General features: G+C 43.9%; 7 protein-coding genes across 8 annotated transcripts; 2 read left to right on the forward strand and 5 right to left on the reverse strand.

Moving 5' to 3' along the window:
- Window positions 1-1,346: 1,346 nt before the first annotated feature.
- Window positions 1,347-3,365, reverse strand: snRNP-U1-70K (small ribonucleoprotein particle U1 subunit 70K). Its single transcript, XM_001355749.4, has 2 exons — window positions 3,277-3,365; window positions 1,347-3,205 (listed from the first exon to the last, which is right to left on the reverse strand). The coding sequence occupies exon 2, from the start codon at window positions 3,156-3,158 to the stop codon at window positions 1,785-1,787; it is 1,374 nt and encodes a 457-aa protein (XP_001355785.2). The 5' UTR covers window positions 3,159-3,205; window positions 3,277-3,365; the 3' UTR covers window positions 1,347-1,784.
- A 534-nt stretch (window positions 3,366-3,899) lies between these two features.
- cup lies at window positions 3,900-14,406 on the forward strand. The gene is made up of 7 exons (XM_002133265.3): window positions 3,900-4,082; window positions 4,138-4,600; window positions 4,820-5,692; window positions 8,061-8,615; window positions 8,674-9,484; window positions 9,549-10,304; window positions 13,940-14,406. Exons 2-7 carry the CDS (start codon window positions 4,148-4,150, stop codon window positions 13,951-13,953), a joined length of 3,462 nt encoding a protein of 1,153 aa, XP_002133301.2. The 5' UTR covers window positions 3,900-4,082; window positions 4,138-4,147; the 3' UTR covers window positions 13,954-14,406.
- Window positions 6,023-7,829, reverse strand: Galt (Galactose-1-phosphate uridylyltransferase). The gene is made up of 4 exons (XM_001355750.3): window positions 7,437-7,829; window positions 7,203-7,372; window positions 6,938-7,143; window positions 6,023-6,869 (listed from the first exon to the last, which is right to left on the reverse strand). The coding sequence occupies exons 1-4, from the start codon at window positions 7,453-7,455 to the stop codon at window positions 6,212-6,214; spliced, it is 1,053 nt and encodes a 350-aa protein (XP_001355786.1). The 5' UTR covers window positions 7,456-7,829; the 3' UTR covers window positions 6,023-6,211.
- On the reverse strand, window positions 11,568-13,238 carry Spn27A (Serpin 27A). Its single transcript, XM_001355751.4, has one exon. The coding sequence runs from the start codon at window positions 12,983-12,985 to the stop codon at window positions 11,642-11,644; it is 1,344 nt and encodes a 447-aa protein (XP_001355787.2). The 5' UTR covers window positions 12,986-13,238; the 3' UTR covers window positions 11,568-11,641.
- Window positions 13,603-14,406, forward strand: LOC26532983 (uncharacterized). The gene is made up of 2 exons (XM_015181438.2): window positions 13,603-13,881; window positions 13,940-14,406. Exon 2 carries the CDS (start codon window positions 13,940-13,942, stop codon window positions 14,144-14,146), a length of 207 nt encoding a protein of 68 aa, XP_015036924.1. The 5' UTR covers window positions 13,603-13,881; the 3' UTR covers window positions 14,147-14,406.
- Window positions 14,389-16,289, reverse strand: cort (Cdc20/fizzy protein cortex). Of its 2 annotated transcripts, none has more exons than XM_015181439.2 (5): window positions 16,140-16,289; window positions 15,890-16,036; window positions 15,037-15,826; window positions 14,831-14,980; window positions 14,389-14,761 (listed from the first exon to the last, which is right to left on the reverse strand). In XM_015181439.2, exons 1-5 carry the CDS (start codon window positions 16,218-16,220, stop codon window positions 14,499-14,501), a joined length of 1,431 nt encoding a protein of 476 aa, XP_015036925.1. In that variant the 5' UTR covers window positions 16,221-16,289; the 3' UTR covers window positions 14,389-14,498. The 2 variants fall into 2 exon arrangements, with proteins under 2 accessions (XP_015036925.1, XP_001355788.2); XM_001355752.4 differs by having other exon boundaries at window positions 16,104-16,287.
- A 113-nt stretch (window positions 16,290-16,402) lies between these two features.
- On the reverse strand, window positions 16,403-17,312 carry Nse1 (Non-SMC element 1). The gene has a single exon (XM_001355753.4). The coding sequence runs from the start codon at window positions 17,180-17,182 to the stop codon at window positions 16,457-16,459; it is 726 nt and encodes a 241-aa protein (XP_001355789.3). The 5' UTR covers window positions 17,183-17,312; the 3' UTR covers window positions 16,403-16,456.
- Window positions 17,313-19,841: the final 2,529 nt, after the last annotated feature.

Genomic DNA, 19,841 nt, shown 5'->3' on the forward strand with positions numbered 1-19,841 from the left:
TTCTTTTCTTGGATTTAAGAAAACCCAAGATTAATTTAAAACCTGTCCTCTGACTATATCGCCACGCGCGTTATCTGCTTATCGATTAATCGAATTGCCCTGAATTAGAACGATTTTTAACCAAACCCCGCACAAATTCAAATTTGTATCTTTTTTACAATTTCAGCAAAAAAAAATTTCGTTTTAGCTAACTTTTTTTACTGACAATAGAAACACGTTTATTTATCCGCTTCAGTTGAATTAATTTTATTAACTGACCAAACGCTTTTTAACAACTACCATTTGATTCTGGCTATTCGACAAGGACTACTTATGCTTAAATTGTTTCAATGCAAAGTTACCCCCGTGTAGTAGTTTCGAACTAAGCAGTTTGCCGAAAATTTGGCAGAGGCTGCTCTGTTGAAGAAAATACAAAAAGAGAATCACCTTTTCCCCAAAGAAAACGCATCACTTATGGTCGTCGAAACCAACCTGGACCGACGTGGACCCCTGGAGGACCTCTTATAGCATTTTTTTTTCCAGTTACCAACATCAAACCTTTAGCGCTTTTAGCTGTTTTCTTTTCTATACGTGATTTCCGCTGCTAGCTCCCTCTTCTCTTCAGTACGATTCAAAACCAGCCAAACGTACATGAAACGATCGAAATTGTAAAGCGATTACAAACATAGTTTATATGTAGATTGCATCATTCCACCATTAAAGCATTTCCAAATGTGTACCAAACAAAGGAAAACTCCACTCACAAACCTCAAGACTCACTCACGCACTCGTCACGTCGGATTCTTACCCGGAAAAAACTTACAGTCGAAAAATATCAGGAAAATTGGCCCGATTTTAGTAGTAACTTACAAACACCACAGAGAACTCAACCCGACAGGAGGACAGGAGGAGAAGCTATCGTTTCTAGTGTCGTCCTAGAACGGTAAACGCATTGATTAGTGGGTTTTGTGCATTAACTAAATTACCTGATATAAGACTTTTTCTATTGGGGCAAACGGACCAAAAATGGAACTAATTCCCGCGTGTTCTTTGCGTTTATAATTATACTTATGCTTTTGTTTTCACATTGTTCAGATTTTCAATATTGAAAACTGCAAAAAGATAAGAGAAAATAAAAGGCACGGGTTAGTGCAAAAGGTACAAGAGATTTTTGGGTTTGTTTGTTTTGCGTAAGTAAGAGTAATAAGAGTAAAGTGTGTGTATCCCAGGAACCACCATGGGATAGATACCATGACAAACCAGGATATATACCAAACACCGCAGACTGTAGCCGAACTCAATCCGAATTCCAGTTCCGTCTTGAAACTTCCCTTTGAACCCCCTTACCAAAGGTGGGGAAACAAACACATGTAGGGCTAGCTTTATTTTTACTTACTTTTTCTTTCATTATCAATTTGTTGTTAAGAGTTACTTATAAATTAAAATGTTTTAAGCTATGCACATTAGTGGATTGGATTTGCATCGTTATTGGGTGTTTTTGTTGCTAATGTCGCTCTGCTCTTCTGTACTGTAAAATTGTTGTGTAAAATGGAACCATGGATAATAATAATAATAATAATCATATTAATCCAACCAGGATTGGTCTCTGCCATGAATTTGCAAATAAATTTGAATAAATAGTTACAACCAATAGAAGGCTGGCTTTTTTTTTAATTATTAACCTCCTGCTCTGCTCCGATCCACTGTGCTCTATTTTGTTCCGGCTCCGGGTCACTGTGCCTGAAAATAGTCAGCGTAGGGGGCATACTTTTAAGAGTCTGGGCATGAATGGGATGAATCCGTCTCTACTGACGCCACCAGCTCTGCTCGTTGGCATTTTGCTGGCCATTGTCGGGATTGAGAGCTGCATTGGGGTTTGCATTCGAATTATTGCGTCCGATGATGGGCGGCGGCGGCACACTGAACATATTGTGATGCGCAGGCGGAGGACGGTACTTCTCCTCGTGCTCATCGTCAACCTCGCGCTTGATGGCTGCGTTTTGATAGTCGAACGATGGATAGCCATCGTCGACGGGCTCCTCCTTAATCTTGATGATGTCCATTTCACGGAAATCGGGCTTGCGTTCCTTAACATCGCCGGCCACTCCTCCGCGTTCGCGGTCCTTTCGGTCACGCTTGCGTTCGCGTCGCTCCCTGGAGGAATCGCGCTCGCGCGACTTGGAACGCTTCTTCCTCTTCTCACGTTCACGATCACGGTCGCGATCGCGATCTCTCTCACGGTCCCTCTCCCGCCTGTCGCGGCGGTCGAACTCATCATAGCGTTCCCGGCTGCCGGCGCGACGTTTTCTGCGCTCACGGGACCGGCTGCGGGAACGGTTGCCAGCCACGGCGACACGTCCACGATCACGTTCCCGATCCCTGCGGTCTCTGGAGCGAGACCGCCGTCTGTCTGCCCCAAAGGCAGGACGTCCTCCGGGGGCGCCTCTGGGCTCGACGCCATTGTTGCTGCGACCGCCTGCTCCTTCACGATCCTCGCGCTCACGTTCTAGGCGGTAGCGTTCGCGTTCTCGCTCATTGTCCTCGCGACCAGAGTGCTTGATATTCACGTCGTTGCCACCGCGCCGAGTGCCGCCCAGTCCTCCGCCCAGGCGACGCGGCAGCCAGCCCTTGACTGTGCGGGCCCGTTCTACATCTACCAGGACACGCTTGCTGTCAATCTTCTTACCATCGGCGTGCTTGTAGGCGGCGTGCATGTCGCGCTCGTGCTCGTACTCAATGAAGGCATAGCCCTTGGGTTTACCTGACTCCTGGTCGTGGATCAGGACTATTTTCTTGATGGGGCCATAGAACTCAAACTCACGCCGCAGCTTTGACTCAGATGTGTCGTAGTTGATACGTGCGATAAACAGAGTGCGAAAGGGATCCTCTGTGGCGTTCTTTATCTCAGTGGGATCCCACAGGGCGATTTCTCGCTCTAGCTTGTAGGCCACCTGCTCGGCCTTTTCGCGACGCCTTCGCTCCAGGCGCTCCTGGCGCGTCTCAACCGTCTTGGGCAGCGGTGTGTCCTCGGGATCCTCGAAATCAGTCATAAAGTGGGCCACTCCCAAGTAGCCTCTCGATTTCTTTTCATGTGGCAATTTATCCACCGGCGGCATAAACGGGATGGGATCCCGTGCGGCGAATAACGCCAACAAATTCGGCGGTAGATATTGGGTCATTTTTAAGTAGTTTTTATTACCTTTCCCTGCGTCTCGCCGTTTTCAGACTGTAGTAGAAAAAAAAACATTTAGGTTATGTTACGATTTGTTTACCATGAAAATCGTGCAAGGAACCAACTTTAAGCATCCATCCGTCTGGCCAGAGTATAGTTGTACGTACTTAAGTTAAGTACAAACTTCTTAATCAAATATCCAATAATTCAATCCAATTATCCAATAATCCAATTATTTTACAATTTTCTTCACTTTTTCGTCTGGCTTGTGTAGCAGCTTAGGGATGATTTATCTTGACATACGAATATATCGATATAATTTACATTTATTTATATGCGCTGGCAATTTTTGTATGCTATATCTATGAAACTACTTGTATGATTTTTCAACAAATGGAGGGTATTTTTATGTTCTTTCACATCGTTCGAACATATATATATACCCGTGGCTTTTGATTCTAGTTGCATTTTATGTTTCATAGCTCCGACTCCGATTCACAGTGTATCGATATTTTTGTGCGATAAACGGAACATGAATCCAATTTTGCTACTTCATACATGCATATTGTTGGGAATGGCGTTAGTATACCCTATTTGCGCTAATAATACGCATTCTCAATACTGTTGACAACATTAAGACATAAGAATAAGGATAGCGTATGTGGAGACTCTAGGCCGGAATATTTAGAACCATAATTGTGATTGTTATTTTCAAAATAAAACGCCGATAGGTTCCTCTCGAACATCGATATCTTGTTCTTTCTACCTCCCCTCCTTGTTCGTAAAGGTGTTTGAGCGCATAACGGAACTTAGGATCGATCTTGTGTTAAACGTGATTTTGTTCTTTTTCGCACTATTAAGTAGGAAGTTTTGATATAATCCGAAAAGTGCCTATTTTAAATAATTTTAAATACAATTAATTTTCGTTCCTGTAAGTATATACTTGGTAATATTAATAACTCGAACTCAATTAAGCAACTAAGCAGCTAAAGTGCAATGCAAATGGCTGAGACTAATCAAGATGGCGCTGGCGCCCTGAAAATTTCGACTGAAGAACCCAAGAAGCCAAAAACTGTTCGCCATCTGATCTCTGAGCTGGAAAAGACTGACCCGCCGTCCATAGAAGAAGTCTCCACACCTTGCGAGAATGATAAGGTCATGTTTGTCTATCCGCCACCACCGCCTCCACCAACACCAGTACAGGTGCCGCTGCCGTCCAAAGCAGCACTTCCCCTACCGATGCCGTTAGATCGCGAAGAGGATGAAGCTAATTCGGAGAAATGGGAAGATCCCTGTGCCCCGCCGCCGCCACCTCCAATGCCCTCGAATGCCTTCCTGTCCAGCGGCTTGGGCTATCTGAAGCTCACGGCCGTCAAGTTGAAGGATGCCCTGGAGGAGGCCATAACCAAGATAGAGACCAACAAGCGCCATCAGAAGGTAACCATCAAAGTGAGTGTGGCCATTTATTAAGCCATATATTAGGCATTAGGCCATATATTAAGACAATTTAAGCATATCGATACACATATGTATTTTCTCAGCAAATGCAACATGAAACTGTTTATAGAATGTCACACACACACACACACACTCCCACCTTTGGGATGCTCCTATTCCTCTGTCATTTTACTTAAAACGTTTGTTTATCCTTTACTTTTTGCTGTGTAGCCATCTCACCAGATAGATCAAGTTAAATGGGAGGCCATTGAAATGTTGCCAAGATGCTCTTGGGACATGCTGGATGCCAGAGCAGCTGCCTCGTCATGCGTGGCTCCCTGCATGGCTGTGATGGTGCACCCGAAGAACAAGAAGCCAGCCATCTTTGTGCAGCTGGAGAGGATTATGAAGGTGAACCGCCTGTTGGCCAAGCAAAACAAGACCCAAATGGCCATTTCCCAAGAGCCCATACCGCTGTTTGCCGCCGTTAAGTCGCACCACGAGGATGAGGGACTGACACTGCAGGTGCTCTCGGCAAGAGCATCCACACCATATACCCAGCCCACGAGCATGCTGTCGTGTACGGCTGTCAGCTGCGACTTGGAACATGATTCGCCGAAGAAACACCAGAAGGAAGTCGCCCCCCCGCTGGAGCAGCGCCATTCAGCGCACCAGAAACATGCTCCTGCATCATCGGCCAGCAAACCAGGAAACGTGAAGGCTCACAAAACAACAGTTCGTCGCTCGCCAGTTCCCTTTCGAACCCACTACACGCGCTCCAGCCTGCTGGACATACGCGGCGAAATGCTGAATGCCCTCGCGCATCGTTCCAAGGAGATTTTTGCTATGCCCCGGATCGCAACCTGCGACGACATCGAACTGGAGGCTCGCTTGCGGCGTATGAACCTGTGGCGTACTGCCGCAGATTCAACTCGCTTCAGGTCTCGCTCGAATCCCACGACCTTTCACAACACCAATAACAACCACAACAACAACAATAATGAATGCATGCCAGCCTTCTATAAGAACAAGAACAAGCCGCATCTAATCAGTGACGAGTCCATCATCCAGAGCCAGCCCCCGCAACCCCAAACGGAATTCCAGGTGAGTGCTAAAGCCCTTCTAAAAATAGAAAAACGTAAGGCTATCTAGCAGATCGATCGTTTCTTGGGGAGTCTATCAATCGAATAAGAAAGGCTTTGCTTCTGATTCTGATGGCTTTTGATAAATTTTGTAGACCGATCTAGGAAGAATGAGTTCTGCCCCCTCATCAAGAGTGAATAAACATTTACTCAATATAAACATATTTTATATAGGAATAAAACAAAGTCCTCAATCTCATTATCATTCTCAGCTTATCTGATCAACTAATGATTACTATTGCTACTGACCTCCAAGGGTCGTTGGAAATCATGCTCAATCGCTCTTCTCTGGTCCCCTGAATACAGTCGAAACTTTATTCTAGAACGTTTTATTTTCAATCGTAACTTTTTTTTAGTATTTACTTTTATGAGATTTTGTTCCCTTGTTTGTTGCACAATTCATATGTATATATAATGGTTCTAACTACCGACAGCCGTCTGGCGATTAAATGAAAGTCGAGTGCGCAAGGGTTGTGGGAACTCATTTCTCTAGGTAATGACACTTTCCATCAACTTCTCGAAGTTTTTGGGCCGCCTGCTCGGGCGTGAGATCCCGCTGAGCCATCGCCAAGAGTTCAAATCCAACCATGAACTTGCGTACCGTTGCCGAGCGCAGCAGCGGGGGATAGTAGATGGCATGTAGCGTCCAATGGGCGCTGGAGGCATGGGCATGTTCCGGTCCCGTCGGTGCACCATGCCAGCCCATGGAGTAAGGGAACGAGCATTGGAAAAGATTGTCATATTTGGTGGTCAGCTCCTTGATGGTCACAGCCAGATTGTAGCGTTGATCCACAGTCAGGTCATTGATGCGCTTGTTGTTGTTCCGCGAGATGAGCATCGTTTCGAAGGGCCAGGTGGCCCAGAAGGGCACCACAACCAGCCAGTCGGGATTCTCGATCACAATGCGCTCTCTGCGTTGCAGTTCCCGCTCCACATAGTCGCTCAACAGTGGCCTGTCGTTTGTGGCATAGTAGGCACGCAGTCGCTCCTGCTTCAGTTGCGGTTCTGTGGGCAGAAACGAGCACGACCAGATCTGGCAATGCGGATGGGGATTCGAGCAGCCCATGGCAGACCCCTTGTTCTCGAATATCTGCACCCAGGCATACTTCGAGCTCAGCTCGTTGAATTGATTGATCCATCTGATGGGGAAACCGATAGAATTAGCATTTCTGTTATCTCCAACAAATCCAGGGACCATATAACTCACTCGTTGATAACAACGACAATTTCCGCGGCCGTCATCGTGGGCAAGGTGAGATTTGACTTGGGATGGAAGCACATGACGCGACAATTGCCCCGCGCTGGAGCTATCTGGAACAGGGGATCATCGCTGTTGGGTGGAGCCGGCACCTGCTCCACCAAGGCCGGAAAGTCGTTCTCAAAGACGTAGGTACCCTCGTAAGTAGGCGTTTGCTAGAAGACGGTACACATGACGGAAAGATCATTATTGAGCCGGATTACAGGGTATTTACAATTCCGTTGGGTCGCGTAACGCCAGGACAAAGGGGATTGGTGGGATCGAAGTCGGGAAGTTCGTTCTTCTGCGCCTTCTCCTGCTGTCCCGACCAGGGACGTTGCGTGCGATGGGGGCACACGAGTACCCATGTTCCGGTGAGGGGGTTCAGGCGCCTATGCTGGTGCTCTGCAAAAAATGAAACGGGACTTAGCTTTGACAGAACATCCAGTGTCCCTTTCTCACGTGGTACCAGTGGCAACAAACTGCATCGTGTCGAACGTCTCGCACTTGTACCGGCCTTAAATCAGATTATGAAAACTATTTACAGTTACTTTTGCTGTTCTGTTCTGTTCCGTTCTGTTCTGTTCTGCTCTGCTGTGCTCTGCTCCGGACTTGGGGTGGTACACGAGACCAGGCAATGTCTGTCAACTAACTGACCGAGTTACGATTACGCTGGCTGTTGCGGTTTGTGCATGCTTGGACCAGGCAAAGTTGAGTTTTTTGATTCGCGGAGCTCACTTTTCCCTTTTTCATTATTATTGCTCTCTCCTCTTTGCTCTCTCGCACTCTCGCAATCGCTGTCTGAACGCTTAGCAAGCAGCAGAGCCCGTACTTTAGTGGAACTGTTGTTTTTATTAGCTTTATCTCTCCCACACTTCGCCACTCGACACCACAGCTGGCCATGCTGATAGGAATAGTTGTACTTTTGTGGGTGTGTGTGTCAGTATATTTGCGCGCAATTAGGGATGAACCCCAGGCGATTACTGTTTCATTCTGCCTCGAACAAAAGCTTATCAAATTAGCAATCGAATTTTAAATTTAAATTTGAAAATATGTATTTTGTATTAAACTTGAGCACTGCTTCTCCTGCAAGGATCCCGCTATTGTCAATCAAAGACGAATTGGCAGCGGCCGTTTCAACCATTCCACAAAGTGGCCCTACAGTAGTGCGGACTACCATCCGTATAATAAAACCAAACTCCATCTGGATGAAGGAAACTTGAAGCATCAGAACAGCGGCAACATGACGGTTTTGCAGTTCTTTGACAACGGCGAAATTAGTAGCTCGAAGATGAGCCAGCCGAATGGTCGACCCAATACCCCGGTAATGGGTATGTCCAACAATCGCTCGGATAACGAGACCATGATGTCCAATGAGTCCAGCGAAGACCTAAGCCGTGCCAATGAGAACTATGTGAAGCGCGTAATGTCCGGTTTCCTGGTTGTGTCGAAGCCCAAGTCCCGCGAATCGGAGGAACGACACCATCGCCGCTACAGGAACCAAAGCGAGGAGCCGGAATGGTTCAGCTGTGGCCCAACCTCCAGGCTGGACACCATCGAGTTGTGCGGCTTTGATGAGGACGAGGAAAGGATGCTCAAGGAGGGCCATCACCATGCCGAAATGGACAGGGAAGGGCAAAAGCATAAGGTAAGTGCTCAATGTGCACCAAGTGGTGGTCCTTATATATTTCCTTTATACTTACTAGATGGATCAGAACAAGTACAAGTGGACCCATCCAGATGCCGCCATTTCACGCAACAAATTTATGCCCAAACATGATACCAACAACAATCACAGCATGGACAACATGAACAAGGTGATGAACGCTGAACAGCATCCGCATCAGCATCCACAGATATCCAAGGAGGAGAAGCGTTCTGGTGGCGGTAGCGGCCGATCATTCCAGTTTGATAAGTTCAATCAGAGTTACGAGAACAACAATTATATAAACCAGCAGCAGCAGCCACTTCCACAAAAGCACCAGCCACAGCAGGGAATGCCAATGCAGCAGCCACAGCCGCCGTCTTGCGACAGCAACAATTCTAAATTCATGTCATTCTTTGAACGTGAGAGAAATGGGTCATCGTCTTCGTTAAATGAATTCTTCAAGCAGGCCATGACCCATAACCCGAATCCACACAAGGAGCAGCAGCCCAAATCCCTGCCAGGCCACATGCCCTCGGTGGAACAATTGGAGGCCAAGTGGCGTCGCAATTCTCTCACCACAGCTGCTGCTGGTGGGGGGGAATCTGTCCATCAGAATAATCAGTCTGATAATTTCCAAAAGCTAATTGGCTCGCTCAGTGCCTCGAAAGCAGCCCCACCCCCGCAGCCGGTCACCACTGATGCTATTTCCACATTCATCATTCAGCAGCAGGCATACCAGCAGCAGCAACAGAAACAACACATGCTCATACAGCAGCAACAGCAGCAGACCGCCTTTCTGGCCGGCCTCCAGCTGAAGGCGATCCTCGGCCGTGCTGATACCCAATTGCTGTTGCTACGCCTGACCAAAGGTAAGGACTAGGAAATGGCCAAGACTCAGAGCATCTCTAAATCCATTTGCATTGATTTTCTTAGGGGAAATTTCCAAGCACGGCTTGCTGGTTCAGTTGGCCAACCCGCGTCTCTGCAACACAGATCGGGAGGCCATTACGGCAGTGCTGCAGTTCACCAACACTCAGCAGCAGCAACAGCAGCACCAGCAGCAGCTGGACATGCTCTCGAGCACGGTGATTGCCAGCCAGCTGCAAAATCTGCATCACCTGACCATTGTCCAGCAGAGTCTGGCTGCGAGACAGCAGCAGCAGAAGCAACAGCAGCAGCAGTTCCCACAGCAGACTCAACAGCTGTCGCAGGAGGATCTGCAGGCCCATGCCAATCTAATAATGAGAAATGCTGTAATGAAGCGTAAAATGGAGGAGCAGTCCTCCATGCTGATCAATGGTGGTGCTGTTGTTGGAGTCAAGAATCCGGCACAGCAGCAGCAACAGCAATCTCGTGGCCAGCAGCAGCGTCAGAATCGTCCGGATACCTCAGCCAATGCTTTGCTTCATGCTCTTATATCTGGCAATGGCAATGCCATTGGCAACACTCCCCAGGCCCCAACTGGGATACCCAACTTGGGAGGTGGACAGCTTCCTCGACGTACCGCTGATGGAAGTTTCCAAAATGCTGACTTAACACAGCAGCAGCAGCAGCCCCACTTTCCGACACAGTACAATAACAATCCATATTATCTGCAGCAGCCGCCACAAATTCGCCAACAAAACAACCAGAAAGCACAGATGAAGGCCCAACAGCCGCCTATGGCCATGCCGTTGCCCAGTGGCATAGGTAAGTGATAAATAAATACATTTTCTAAGAAGTGCGGGGCCTAACATTATGTTGTGGCCTCTTTTTCCTCTCCATTTACCCTTTTTCCGTGTCTGAGTCAGGGCAAGCAAATATTCAGCAAAGTGCACTTTCACGGTATTATTGTTTGCAAACTGGTTTTGCGATTCCGGTGCAAACATTACACACCACCCAAAGTGTTTTACACATATTGCAAATGCATATAGATCGCGCATCTGTTGATTCAGAGTGTCTCTCATCTGAGCACACCGTTTCAGGGATATATCTTGAAGTTTTGTATCGTTTTCAACAATTTATATGACTCTTATGCATATTGACTCGGCTATAAAGAAGTGAACAAGCGAATAATGTGAAAGTTTTGCACGAAAACAGGAAGGACAAAGAAAGCGCCTTGAGATGTTGCCATGATTCCACTTTATTTTCTGATTCCATTTGTTATTGGAAATATTATTTTTAAACAATACTTTTAATTTATCAAACGAGGATATTATTGTGGGTGCAACATATATAAGGAAATATTTAACATTAATTCCAATAATTTCGTAGTAAGTTCCTTGTTAAAAGAATGAATAATATTGTAGTTCAAATCAAGTATTGCGTCCGCCATCCACATTAGGCTGAAAATTTTGGTCAGTGTAAAACTCTAACTGATTCATGTTCTCTGCGGCTGCCGGCAGCCGGGTAGAATAATAAAGCCGTTTGTCCATAGGCCCGAAGCGAGACGCATAAGACAGCTCTGCTCTATATGGTCTATCAGAGAAAAATTTGAAATCTTCGCATTTCTTAACACTTAAATCTTTAAAAATATTTCGAAAGAGCTGTGGACACTTCTCTATTTGTGCACAGATCTTAATTTGCTGAACAAACTTTCCGATTTGTCTAAGCCCCTGTGTAGAACGCCTCATTCCCGTGAGTCATGAGTCGTGTTTGTGCATAAGATGAGCGTTAACTTTACAAATTGATTTACCAATAGAGGAGATCGTTAAACGTTACGTACTTGGGACATTCCCAAAGCTAGATGTTGAGGTATTTTGCATCTACATCGCTCGCTTTCAATTGTTCAAGGCATGCCTGCCTGCTTGCCGTCAAAGTAGAGTCGTATATAAGAAAAAAAAAACAACGACAGTGCCAGAGAGTGCCTTTGGCTTTATCAGCGAACCAAACGGAATGGAATGACTATGGAGAGGTGGAATCGCCGCCACGCACGATTACTGGGGCTGTGTGTGAAACCATGTCAAGAGCAAATTTATGTGTTTCGATTCTTAGTTGTTTATTGCATATTACAAGATTAAACACCGCGGCGAGTGTGTGGCTTAGGCCTAGGCCTGGGGCTTGTGAACCTTTCCGGCAAACAGTATATTCCCAGTGGACTCTTCCTCGATGAAGAACACAAAGGGACGATTCACATTGAACTCCTCGATGGTTGTGCTGCCCCCGAACTTGTTCTCGATCTCCACAACGGTGGCTGCATAAGCCTCGGTACCTTTTTCGTTCACATTTATGCCGGCCTTTTGCAGGATGTTGGAGACCTTCACCTTCCCGGCCACATCGGCTCCACGCGTCAGTCCTGGCAGTGAGGCGCTATCCTCGAAGATCTCTCGCACGCCCAGACTCTTGAGAGTCTCTTTGAAGTCTTGCTGGTAGTCAAAGTGGAACTTGGGCAGCGTCACCTTCACTTTGACCTCCTCCATGGCCCACTGGGCGCCCTTCAACTCATCGTTTTCCAGCGTATGGACCAGCTCGTGGATGCCATCGAGTGCGTAGGGCAGCAGCACAAACATGGAGTTCTTTCCCTTGTAGGGTAGTCGGAGGATTTGGGCCTTCAGCTTCTCAGAGTTGTGGTAGTAGAAAAAGTCCGTCTGTTCCATGTACTCCACGCGCGACTGCTCCTTCTGGTTGCGGAAGAAGGCGCCCTGGTAGGTGCTGGCAAACTGCCGGCGCCACAGTCCATTGAAGTAGATGAGATTGGTGAGCAGCATCACGCTGCTCCGCACATTGTCCGGACTCACCAGCTGGCTGAGCCGGCCCTGTGTGATGTTGCTGGCCCACTCGTTGATGGCGTCGGCCGCCGCCTGGGCGTTGCTGAAGTCTAAGGCCTCGACCTCGCTGTCATAGAAGTGCTTTAGGGTGGCCGTGAACTTCTGTTGAGTTTCGATGAAGCTGTCGGTGAAAAGCTTGGTGCGCACGCTGAGAGTGTCGTGGAGCTGGTTCTCCTTCTTGAACGAGTTGAGCGTCTTGCGGTAGAACTCGCGCACATTGTTCTGCGACCTGATATCCGTTTGGGTGTTGGCCAGCTCCCGCAGCGTCTGGGTATCGGCGCCGGCAGCCTCCGAGAGCAGGGCCAGGACCAGCTTGATGGAGAACGGCGATATGATCACATTCTTTGCTTCCGTCTCATTCTGCAGCACTGTCTTCAGCAGCTGCCACGAGAACTGGTCGTGGGAGTCGCTTCTGAATGGCACAAAGGTGTCAATGTCATCATACCCTCCGGGCATCGCTGGCAGCGCCACTGGTCCGATCGGCACCTTGTCTGTCCGCGTCTCAAACACGCCCTGGGGCGTCGTTATCGTCGGTATTGAGTTGCCATTCGCCGACGCTGATGCTCCAAATACCAGCAGAAGACCTGCCAGCAATCTGCTCAAAGCCAGATTTTTGCTTATCATTATTATTATGCTCCCCAATCGATACGATCGATACGATTTTCTTGTGTCTATTATTCTCCTTTTCTCGACCACCAAAGCAACTGTTAAATAGATGCGCGCTGCTGCTGTTGCGGGAGAGACTACGACACCACACAGAGACACTGAACACAGTAGAAGAGAGCGAGAGAGGACGAATGGAATGACGGACGACGATAACCGTTGTGCTCCGCGATCCCAATTGGATTGACTCAAGAGTCTGAGCGGGCAAGCTTAAAAACCAGCTTCAGAGCTAGCTCTGTCAACGTCGCGGTGGCTGCGCGCGTGTTTGTTTTTGTTGGGAGTCCCAAACGCCAGCAGCGCACGTCACAGTCTCCTGAACATGGGTCAGGTCTTTTTTCCCCATTTCTCTTTATTTCCCCTCCTTTGCCCCAAGAATTCGATTTCAGCCATTTGCATAGTGTTTTCCCATATATTGATTTGATTCATATTCTTGGAGAATACCTAAACTTGCCGGAACAACATGACCAAATACTAGTTAGTTAATGGCATTTAAATAATATTTGAATTTTAAATAACATTGCCATTTTGATTGAACAAATCTGGCAATGCTGTAAACAGTGCTGGGAAACTTTTTCTGCTTGGCAGCTCAGCTGTTTTGTGCTCATGGTTCCGTGCCGTTGATGTAACAACCAAACCGGCTGAAGACCTTAAAATTTTATTATAAAAATCCACTCTTGTGAAATGCAAATTCGTCGTCCTCGTGGTGTGACAATTCCTCAGTTAATGGTAGTAACCGCTCTCGGGGTACTAGGAGGCATATACATTTGGCAGCCATTGATATTGAAATTCAAAGACGAAAAGAAAACAGACAGTGAACCGAAGGCTCCAACAGCAGCGGCAGTCACAAATTCCACAAAGTTCGAATGACTCGTAACTCTTAGTTGGCCTTTATTTAATTACATTCTTTTCTTACAGATGAGTTTCATTAACGGACTCAAGAAGTTCGCCACCACGACCGTGGGTCTGATGGCCATCGGCATCGGCTCCACCGTCCTCATTTATACCGGCCATCGGTTTATTGTGAAACCCTACCAATCCAAGCAACGACGCCTCCAAGCGGAAGCCTGTGCGGACTATCTGTTTCAGCAGGAGGCCCATCCGATCCGCAGCGATCTCCGATAGAGAGCGAGCACTGTGTCCAGTAATTTTACCACATCCATCATATAAAATATATATTACATCCTTTTACGTAAACCCGAGGGAACAGTGAAGTTTTTAGGTTCATAAATTAATCATTGATTTCAGTAGAGTAAATGCATTAGGTTATTCAATGAAATTTTATTGGAAGCAACAACATGAATTGAATAAGTAATGAAAACAAAGAAGCTAGCCAACCAGCCAATAGATATGTTTAAACATTGAAATAAATTCCATATAAAGAATGGCTTGCGTTTAATTTGTTTCACACCGAATAACAACACTTAGCGGATAAAACATTTAATTTAAGATCTAACATTTTGCTGTTATGGACTGTTCACCGAATCCCTCTAAACAGACACAAGGAACTGCACTTCTCCTTGGCCTCTTGGGCCTGCCTTTTGAGTACAGCCTCCCTCTTGTGGGTGGGAAAGAAGTTCCACAGCGAGAAGGTGTCATCAAGACCACCTGTGGCTATGTTTGTTCCATCTGGACTCCACATCAGGAACAGAGTGCCACGATCCTGGTGGGCTAGCAGATCAACCACTCGATTCAGTGAGGCAAGAACGAGAATTTCACACACCAGACATTCCATTTCATCTGCAGACATCGTGGAATGCTTAAATTATGAGCAATATATGCCGGATAAAAACCCAGATTACTACCTACCACCCCTGATGATGTTGACCAGCAACTCGCCTGTGATCTTGCTGAATGTGACTGTCTTGATATTGATCCTGTCGTCCTTGCGCTTGTATGTGGCCACAAATTTCCGACGCGGTATGTTGAAGATGAAAATGGAGGCGGGACATCTTTCCACTGGATCGAATATACGGATATTAAGGGTATAGGCCGATTTCGGGTTATGATCTTACCCACAGCCAAGTCCACGCCCGTCCAGGGATGCCAGTCGAAGACCACGGCCTTCGACCTGCAGCCCAATTTCAGGAGGCGATTCTTCAGCCTAGCATCGAATATGAAGATGGTGCCATCTGTGTCGCCCGATGCAAAGTATCGCATATTGGGTGAGAACCTTATCATAGATATCTTATGTCTGTGCTCTCGGATCTGAAGGGACGTCATTTTGGGGCGGGTGAGGACCACAATGATGCCACAGTGGGTGCCACACAGCAACTCGTTGCCATCGTGCGACCACTCAATGCAGCGTATGAACCCCATCGACTTGAGGAAGTATTTTCGATACGAGACTATAAACTCCATTGTAGGTGTGACCGCCCATAGATCCAGGACTGGATAGGTTCCATCCATGCAGCCAATGGCGAGGTATTTGCCATCGGGCGAATATTTAAGCGAAGTCGGTGACTCCACACTGAAAATCATGGTACTTTCGTCCAGATTGCGCCATATCATTACGTCCTGGCCGGACGAAATGGCCACCAGGTCGTTTGAAGCCCAGTCCATCATATTGTAATCGATCGGACTGCAAATTCCAGGCATATCGTGCGTGGCATTCTGAAAGGCGGTCGGTCTGCTGCGTGGCAAACAGGGCCAGTCGGCATCAATACTGACCATGCCGCTCAATTGGGATCGGGATCCCTGCAGATTACTGAACTGCAGCAGGCGGTGCTCTTGGATGTGAAAAGCGCTGTTGATGATGGAAATGAAGCTGCTCTGACGCCAATAGCTAGAGGTTAAAGTGATGCCCTACGAGTGCATTGAATAACTGTACATCGAATCACTTGAAGAACATCCAAACATAATCCTCACCGTTTCCAGAATATCCCTCTCTTCCCTGCGTCCTACGTACTTCAGATTGAAATCAATATTCTCCCGCTCAAATCGCTTCGGTATGAATCGTTCGCCGCAATACGAGACGTGCTGCTTTTCATTCTTGCTGCTTAAAAATTTCTCGCTCTGTTTAAAAAATAAACATTTTGCAGATGAGTGGGAGAACCAGGCTTCTACTTCGACTTTTCTACACCTTATAGGCCTCTTGCTGCCAGAATTTGCGGCGCACCTTTGTGAATGGTGTTACGGACTTTTTGTCCATTTTTGCACATTTATTTGGACTATCACAAACACTCATCTCGACGAACATTTAATTCTTTCTGCCCAGCAGATTGCATTATACTCGCGCCATTTTAATGTTTGCTCTTCTTAAAGCCGCACCGCCCCCTCAAGAGAGTAACTACAGTTAGCCCACAGAGTACACACACTCTCACCCAAATCTAAACGGTTCTAGTCAGTGCAGTGCAGCACGCGAAAGAATAACTAGTTGGATTTGCTAAACACTCATTTCGTTTCATGTTAATTTTATTTGTACATATGTATTATTTATGGCTGGGGTGTTACCGAGCGCCGGCCATCTGTGGACACACGCAATGGAGTTTTCCACAGTTCGTTGCAGGACGGACAATTTGACCGCTTCTGCAAAAATTTGCGTATGCAGTCACGATGATACTGGATGTGGCAGGAATCACAGCGAATATCCCATAGCACCAGGTTAGAGCACAGCTTACAACTCTCTATGTTTTCCGCGTGATTGGAGCGCAAATAGAAACCAAGCTCCACAAGTGTTCGGGGTCCCAGGTAGATGTTGTCTTCAGCCTCCAGGAAGTATCCCATTTGGCACCACTTCTTGAGCAGCTCCTGCATCCGGAGCTTCTTGGGCGGCTTTTCAATGCCCAGATCACTGTAAGTCTGATTCCAGGCCATGCAGCAGTTTTCTTCATCAGCTATTTTATCCAACAGCTTTGCAAAGTATTGGCATTCCTCTGCAACGAGACCAGTGTTTGCTATGGTGTCCGGCGTGGCATCTGTCTTAGCGTACACCAAGTACTCCTCGTCCTCCAATGCATGTTTTATGAAAACCAGCTTCTGATCAAAAACACGAATGCAGCCATCAATTTCGCCGACAAAAGCTTTCAGTGCTTCCTTGTTTGCCGGTTTGTCAACTTTATGGAGTTCGCACAGCGGTGATAATATTTGATCAATCAACCCATAGCTGAGGGTGCTGTGGTTCTTGCAGGCACGTAGAAATGCGCGCTTAACCAAATCCATATAGAATTTGTTTTTTTCTGACGTTGTAAGTTTATTAACTGTCGAGTAACTTAGTATTTGTCGAGTTAAAAATTATTGTTTAGTGTTTGGTACGCTAATGTTAACCCACTTAAGCCCCCTATATTTAAATAATTCAATTACTTGAGGTAAATGACGGAAAATATTAACGACTGTAAGTTCTTCTTGTAGATTAATCCTATCCTTCCTTTTAACTTGCAAAAAACCCCACGAATCTTTCTCCTGAACTGCTCTAAAACTAGTAAATTTGTATTATTTTCGCTGGAAAATTAAAATACCCCCTTGGCTTATAATAGGTTAATTGTTCTCCGTCAAGGATTGGAAACCAAATTGATCAATTTTGATGTTCCGTCAAGTATTATTAGCTAGATAGAACATTTTGCCATGCCCACATAGGTTTCTACGGTGTATGAATCAATTTTCTACTTCACTAGCTTATTCTTAATACTTGCTTTTATTGGAACTTCCCAAAAAAAAGGCATAAGCGAAATAGGTCAAACAAAAAAAGGTTTTAGCGAAAGTGGGCAAACAAAAAAACGAAAGATGATAATCCTTCATATTGCTCAATTTAGAGATTCCGTTGAAGAATTCTGGCTTACAAAACCCTTAGTTCTTCCCACATAATGTTATCCCATTGATGAATATATTTTTTACAAGAATGGCTAGTTTTTGGCCTATTCATGCATTTGATTAGGTGTTTGTATATAAATCCTGATTCCTGTAGCAATTCTTGGTCTCTTGGTCTCTCTTGGCGTAACCCCTGCAAATTGATTTGTTCCTTTAGGCTATAAAAATAATGTGATCTCAACCAGATTCAGCAATCTGATAGATATGGTCATTCTCTATGATTGTGCGTTTTTAGTTTTCTCGAATCTTCAATATTGTGAATGCCACAGATTTTCGTCCTTTGTGGGGGCGGAAGGGGATGGGGCGAAATTTTCAAATATACGCGTAATAATGACATGTTACAGAAATCTGGATACAAAATCTCGATGCTCTAGCTCTTATAGTCTTTGAGCACTAGGCGCTCATAGGGACGGACAGACGGACGACTCGGCTATTGCTGCTGATCAAGAATATATGTACATATATACTACTTTATGGGGTCGGAAACAATTTCTTCTGGACGTTATACACATCCTGTTTCACCACAAATCTAATATACCAATATACTCATTTTGAGTATTGGGTATAATAATAATTATTATAATAATATAATTATTACTTTTGATTTTTATTGAATAATTATTATTCTTGATTTTTATTGAATAATCGTTATTATAATTGTTATTCTTGATTTTTATTGAATAATCGTTATTATAATTGTTATTCTTGATTTTTATTGAATAATCGTTATTATAACTGTTATTCTTGATTTTTATTGAATAATCGTTATTATAATTGTTATTCTTGATTTTTATTGAATAATCGTTATTATAATTGTTATTCTTGATTTTTATTGAATAATCGTTATTATAATTGTTATTCTTGATTTTTATTGAATAATCGTTATTATAATTGTTATTCTTGATTTTTATTGAATAATCGTTATTATAATTGTTATTCTTGATTTTTATTGAATAATTGTTATTATAATTGTTATTCTTGATTTTTATTGAATAATTGTTATAATAATTGTTATTATAATTGTTATTCTTGATTTTTATTGAATAATCGTTATTATAACTGTTATTCTTGATTTTTATTGAATAATCGTTATTATAATTGTTATTCTTGATTTTTATTGAATAATCGTTATTATAATTGTTATTCTTGATTTTTATTGAATAATCGTTATTATAATTGTTATTCTTGATTTTTATTGAATAATCGTTATTATAATTGTTATTCTTGATTTTTATTGAATAATCGTTATTATAATTGTTATTCTTGATTTTTATTGAATAATCGTTATTATAATTGTTATTCTTGATTTTTATTGAATAATTGTTATTATAATTGTTATTCTTGATTTTTATTGAATAATTATTATTCTTGATTTTTATTGAATAATTGTTATTATAACTGTTATTCTTGATTTTTATTGAATACTTGTTATTATAACTGTTATTCTTGATTTTTATTGAATAATTGTTATTATAACTGTTATTCTTGATTTTTATTGAATAATCGTTATTATAATTGTTATTCTTGATTTTTATTGAATAATCGTTATTATAATTGTTATTCTTGATTTTTATTGAATAATTGTTATTATAATTGTTATTCTTGATTTTTATTGAATAATCGTTATTATAATTGTTATTCTTGATTTTTATTGAATAATCGTTATTATAATTGTTATTCTTGATTTTTATTGAATAATTGTTATTATAACTGTTATTCTTGATTTTTATTGAATAATCGTTATTATAATTGTTATTCTTGTTTTTTATTGAATAATCGTTATTATAATTGTTATTCTTGATTTTTATTGAATAATCGTTATTATAATTGTTATTCTTGATTTTTATTGAATAATCGTTATTATAATTGTTATTCTTGATTTTTATTGAATAATCGTTATTATAATTGTTATTCTTGATTTTTATTGAATAATCGTTATTATAATTGTTATTCTTGATTTTTATTGAATAATCGTTATTATAATTGTTATTCTTGATTTTTATTGAATAATTGT

The sequence above is a fragment of the Drosophila pseudoobscura genome, chromosome 4 (assembly GCF_009870125.1).
Source record: "Drosophila pseudoobscura strain MV-25-SWS-2005 chromosome 4, UCI_Dpse_MV25, whole genome shotgun sequence".
Taxonomy (NCBI): Eukaryota; Metazoa; Arthropoda; class Insecta; order Diptera; family Drosophilidae; genus Drosophila; species Drosophila pseudoobscura.

Excerpts from the sequence above, each read along its gene's own strand:
- snRNP-U1-70K (XM_001355749.4), bottom strand. The coding sequence starts at position 3,158 with ATGACCCAATATCTACCGCCGAATTTGTTGGCGTTATTCGCCGCACGG.
- Spn27A (XM_001355751.4), bottom strand. The coding sequence starts at position 12,985 with ATGATAAGCAAAAATCTGGCTTTGAGCAGATTGCTGGCAGGTCTTCTG.
- LOC26532983 (XM_015181438.2), top strand. The coding sequence starts at position 13,940 with ATGAGTTTCATTAACGGACTCAAGAAGTTCGCCACCACGACCGTGGGT.
- cup (XM_002133265.3), top strand. The coding sequence starts at position 4,148 with ATGCAAATGGCTGAGACTAATCAAGATGGCGCTGGCGCCCTGAAAATT. Across the intron at positions 5,693-8,060 it reads AACCCCAAACGGAATTCCAG|GATCCCGCTATTGTCAATCA; the intron begins GTGAGTGCTAAA and ends TTCTCCTGCAAG. Across the intron at positions 9,485-9,548 it reads GTTGCTACGCCTGACCAAAG|GGGAAATTTCCAAGCACGGC; the intron begins GTAAGGACTAGG and ends TGATTTTCTTAG.
- Galt (XM_001355750.3), bottom strand. Across the intron at positions 7,144-7,202 it reads TTACGCGACCCAACGGAATT|CAAACGCCTACTTACGAGGG; the intron begins GTAAATACCCTG and ends ACCGTCTTCTAG. Across the intron at positions 6,870-6,937 it reads ATTGTCGTTGTTATCAACGA|ATGGATCAATCAATTCAACG; the intron begins GTGAGTTATATG and ends TTTCCCCATCAG.
- cort (XM_001355752.4), bottom strand. The coding sequence starts at position 16,220 with ATGTTCGTCGAGATGAGTGTTTGTGATAGTCCAAATAAATGTGCAAAA. Across the intron at positions 14,981-15,036 it reads GGGCGTGGACTTGGCTGTGG|TGGAAAGATGTCCCGCCTCC; the intron begins GTAAGATCATAA and ends TATTCGATCCAG. Across the intron at positions 14,762-14,830 it reads GGTCAACATCATCAGGGGTG|ATGAAATGGAATGTCTGGTG; the intron begins GTAGGTAGTAAT and ends CGATGTCTGCAG.
- Nse1 (XM_001355753.4), bottom strand. The coding sequence starts at position 17,182 with ATGGATTTGGTTAAGCGCGCATTTCTACGTGCCTGCAAGAACCACAGC.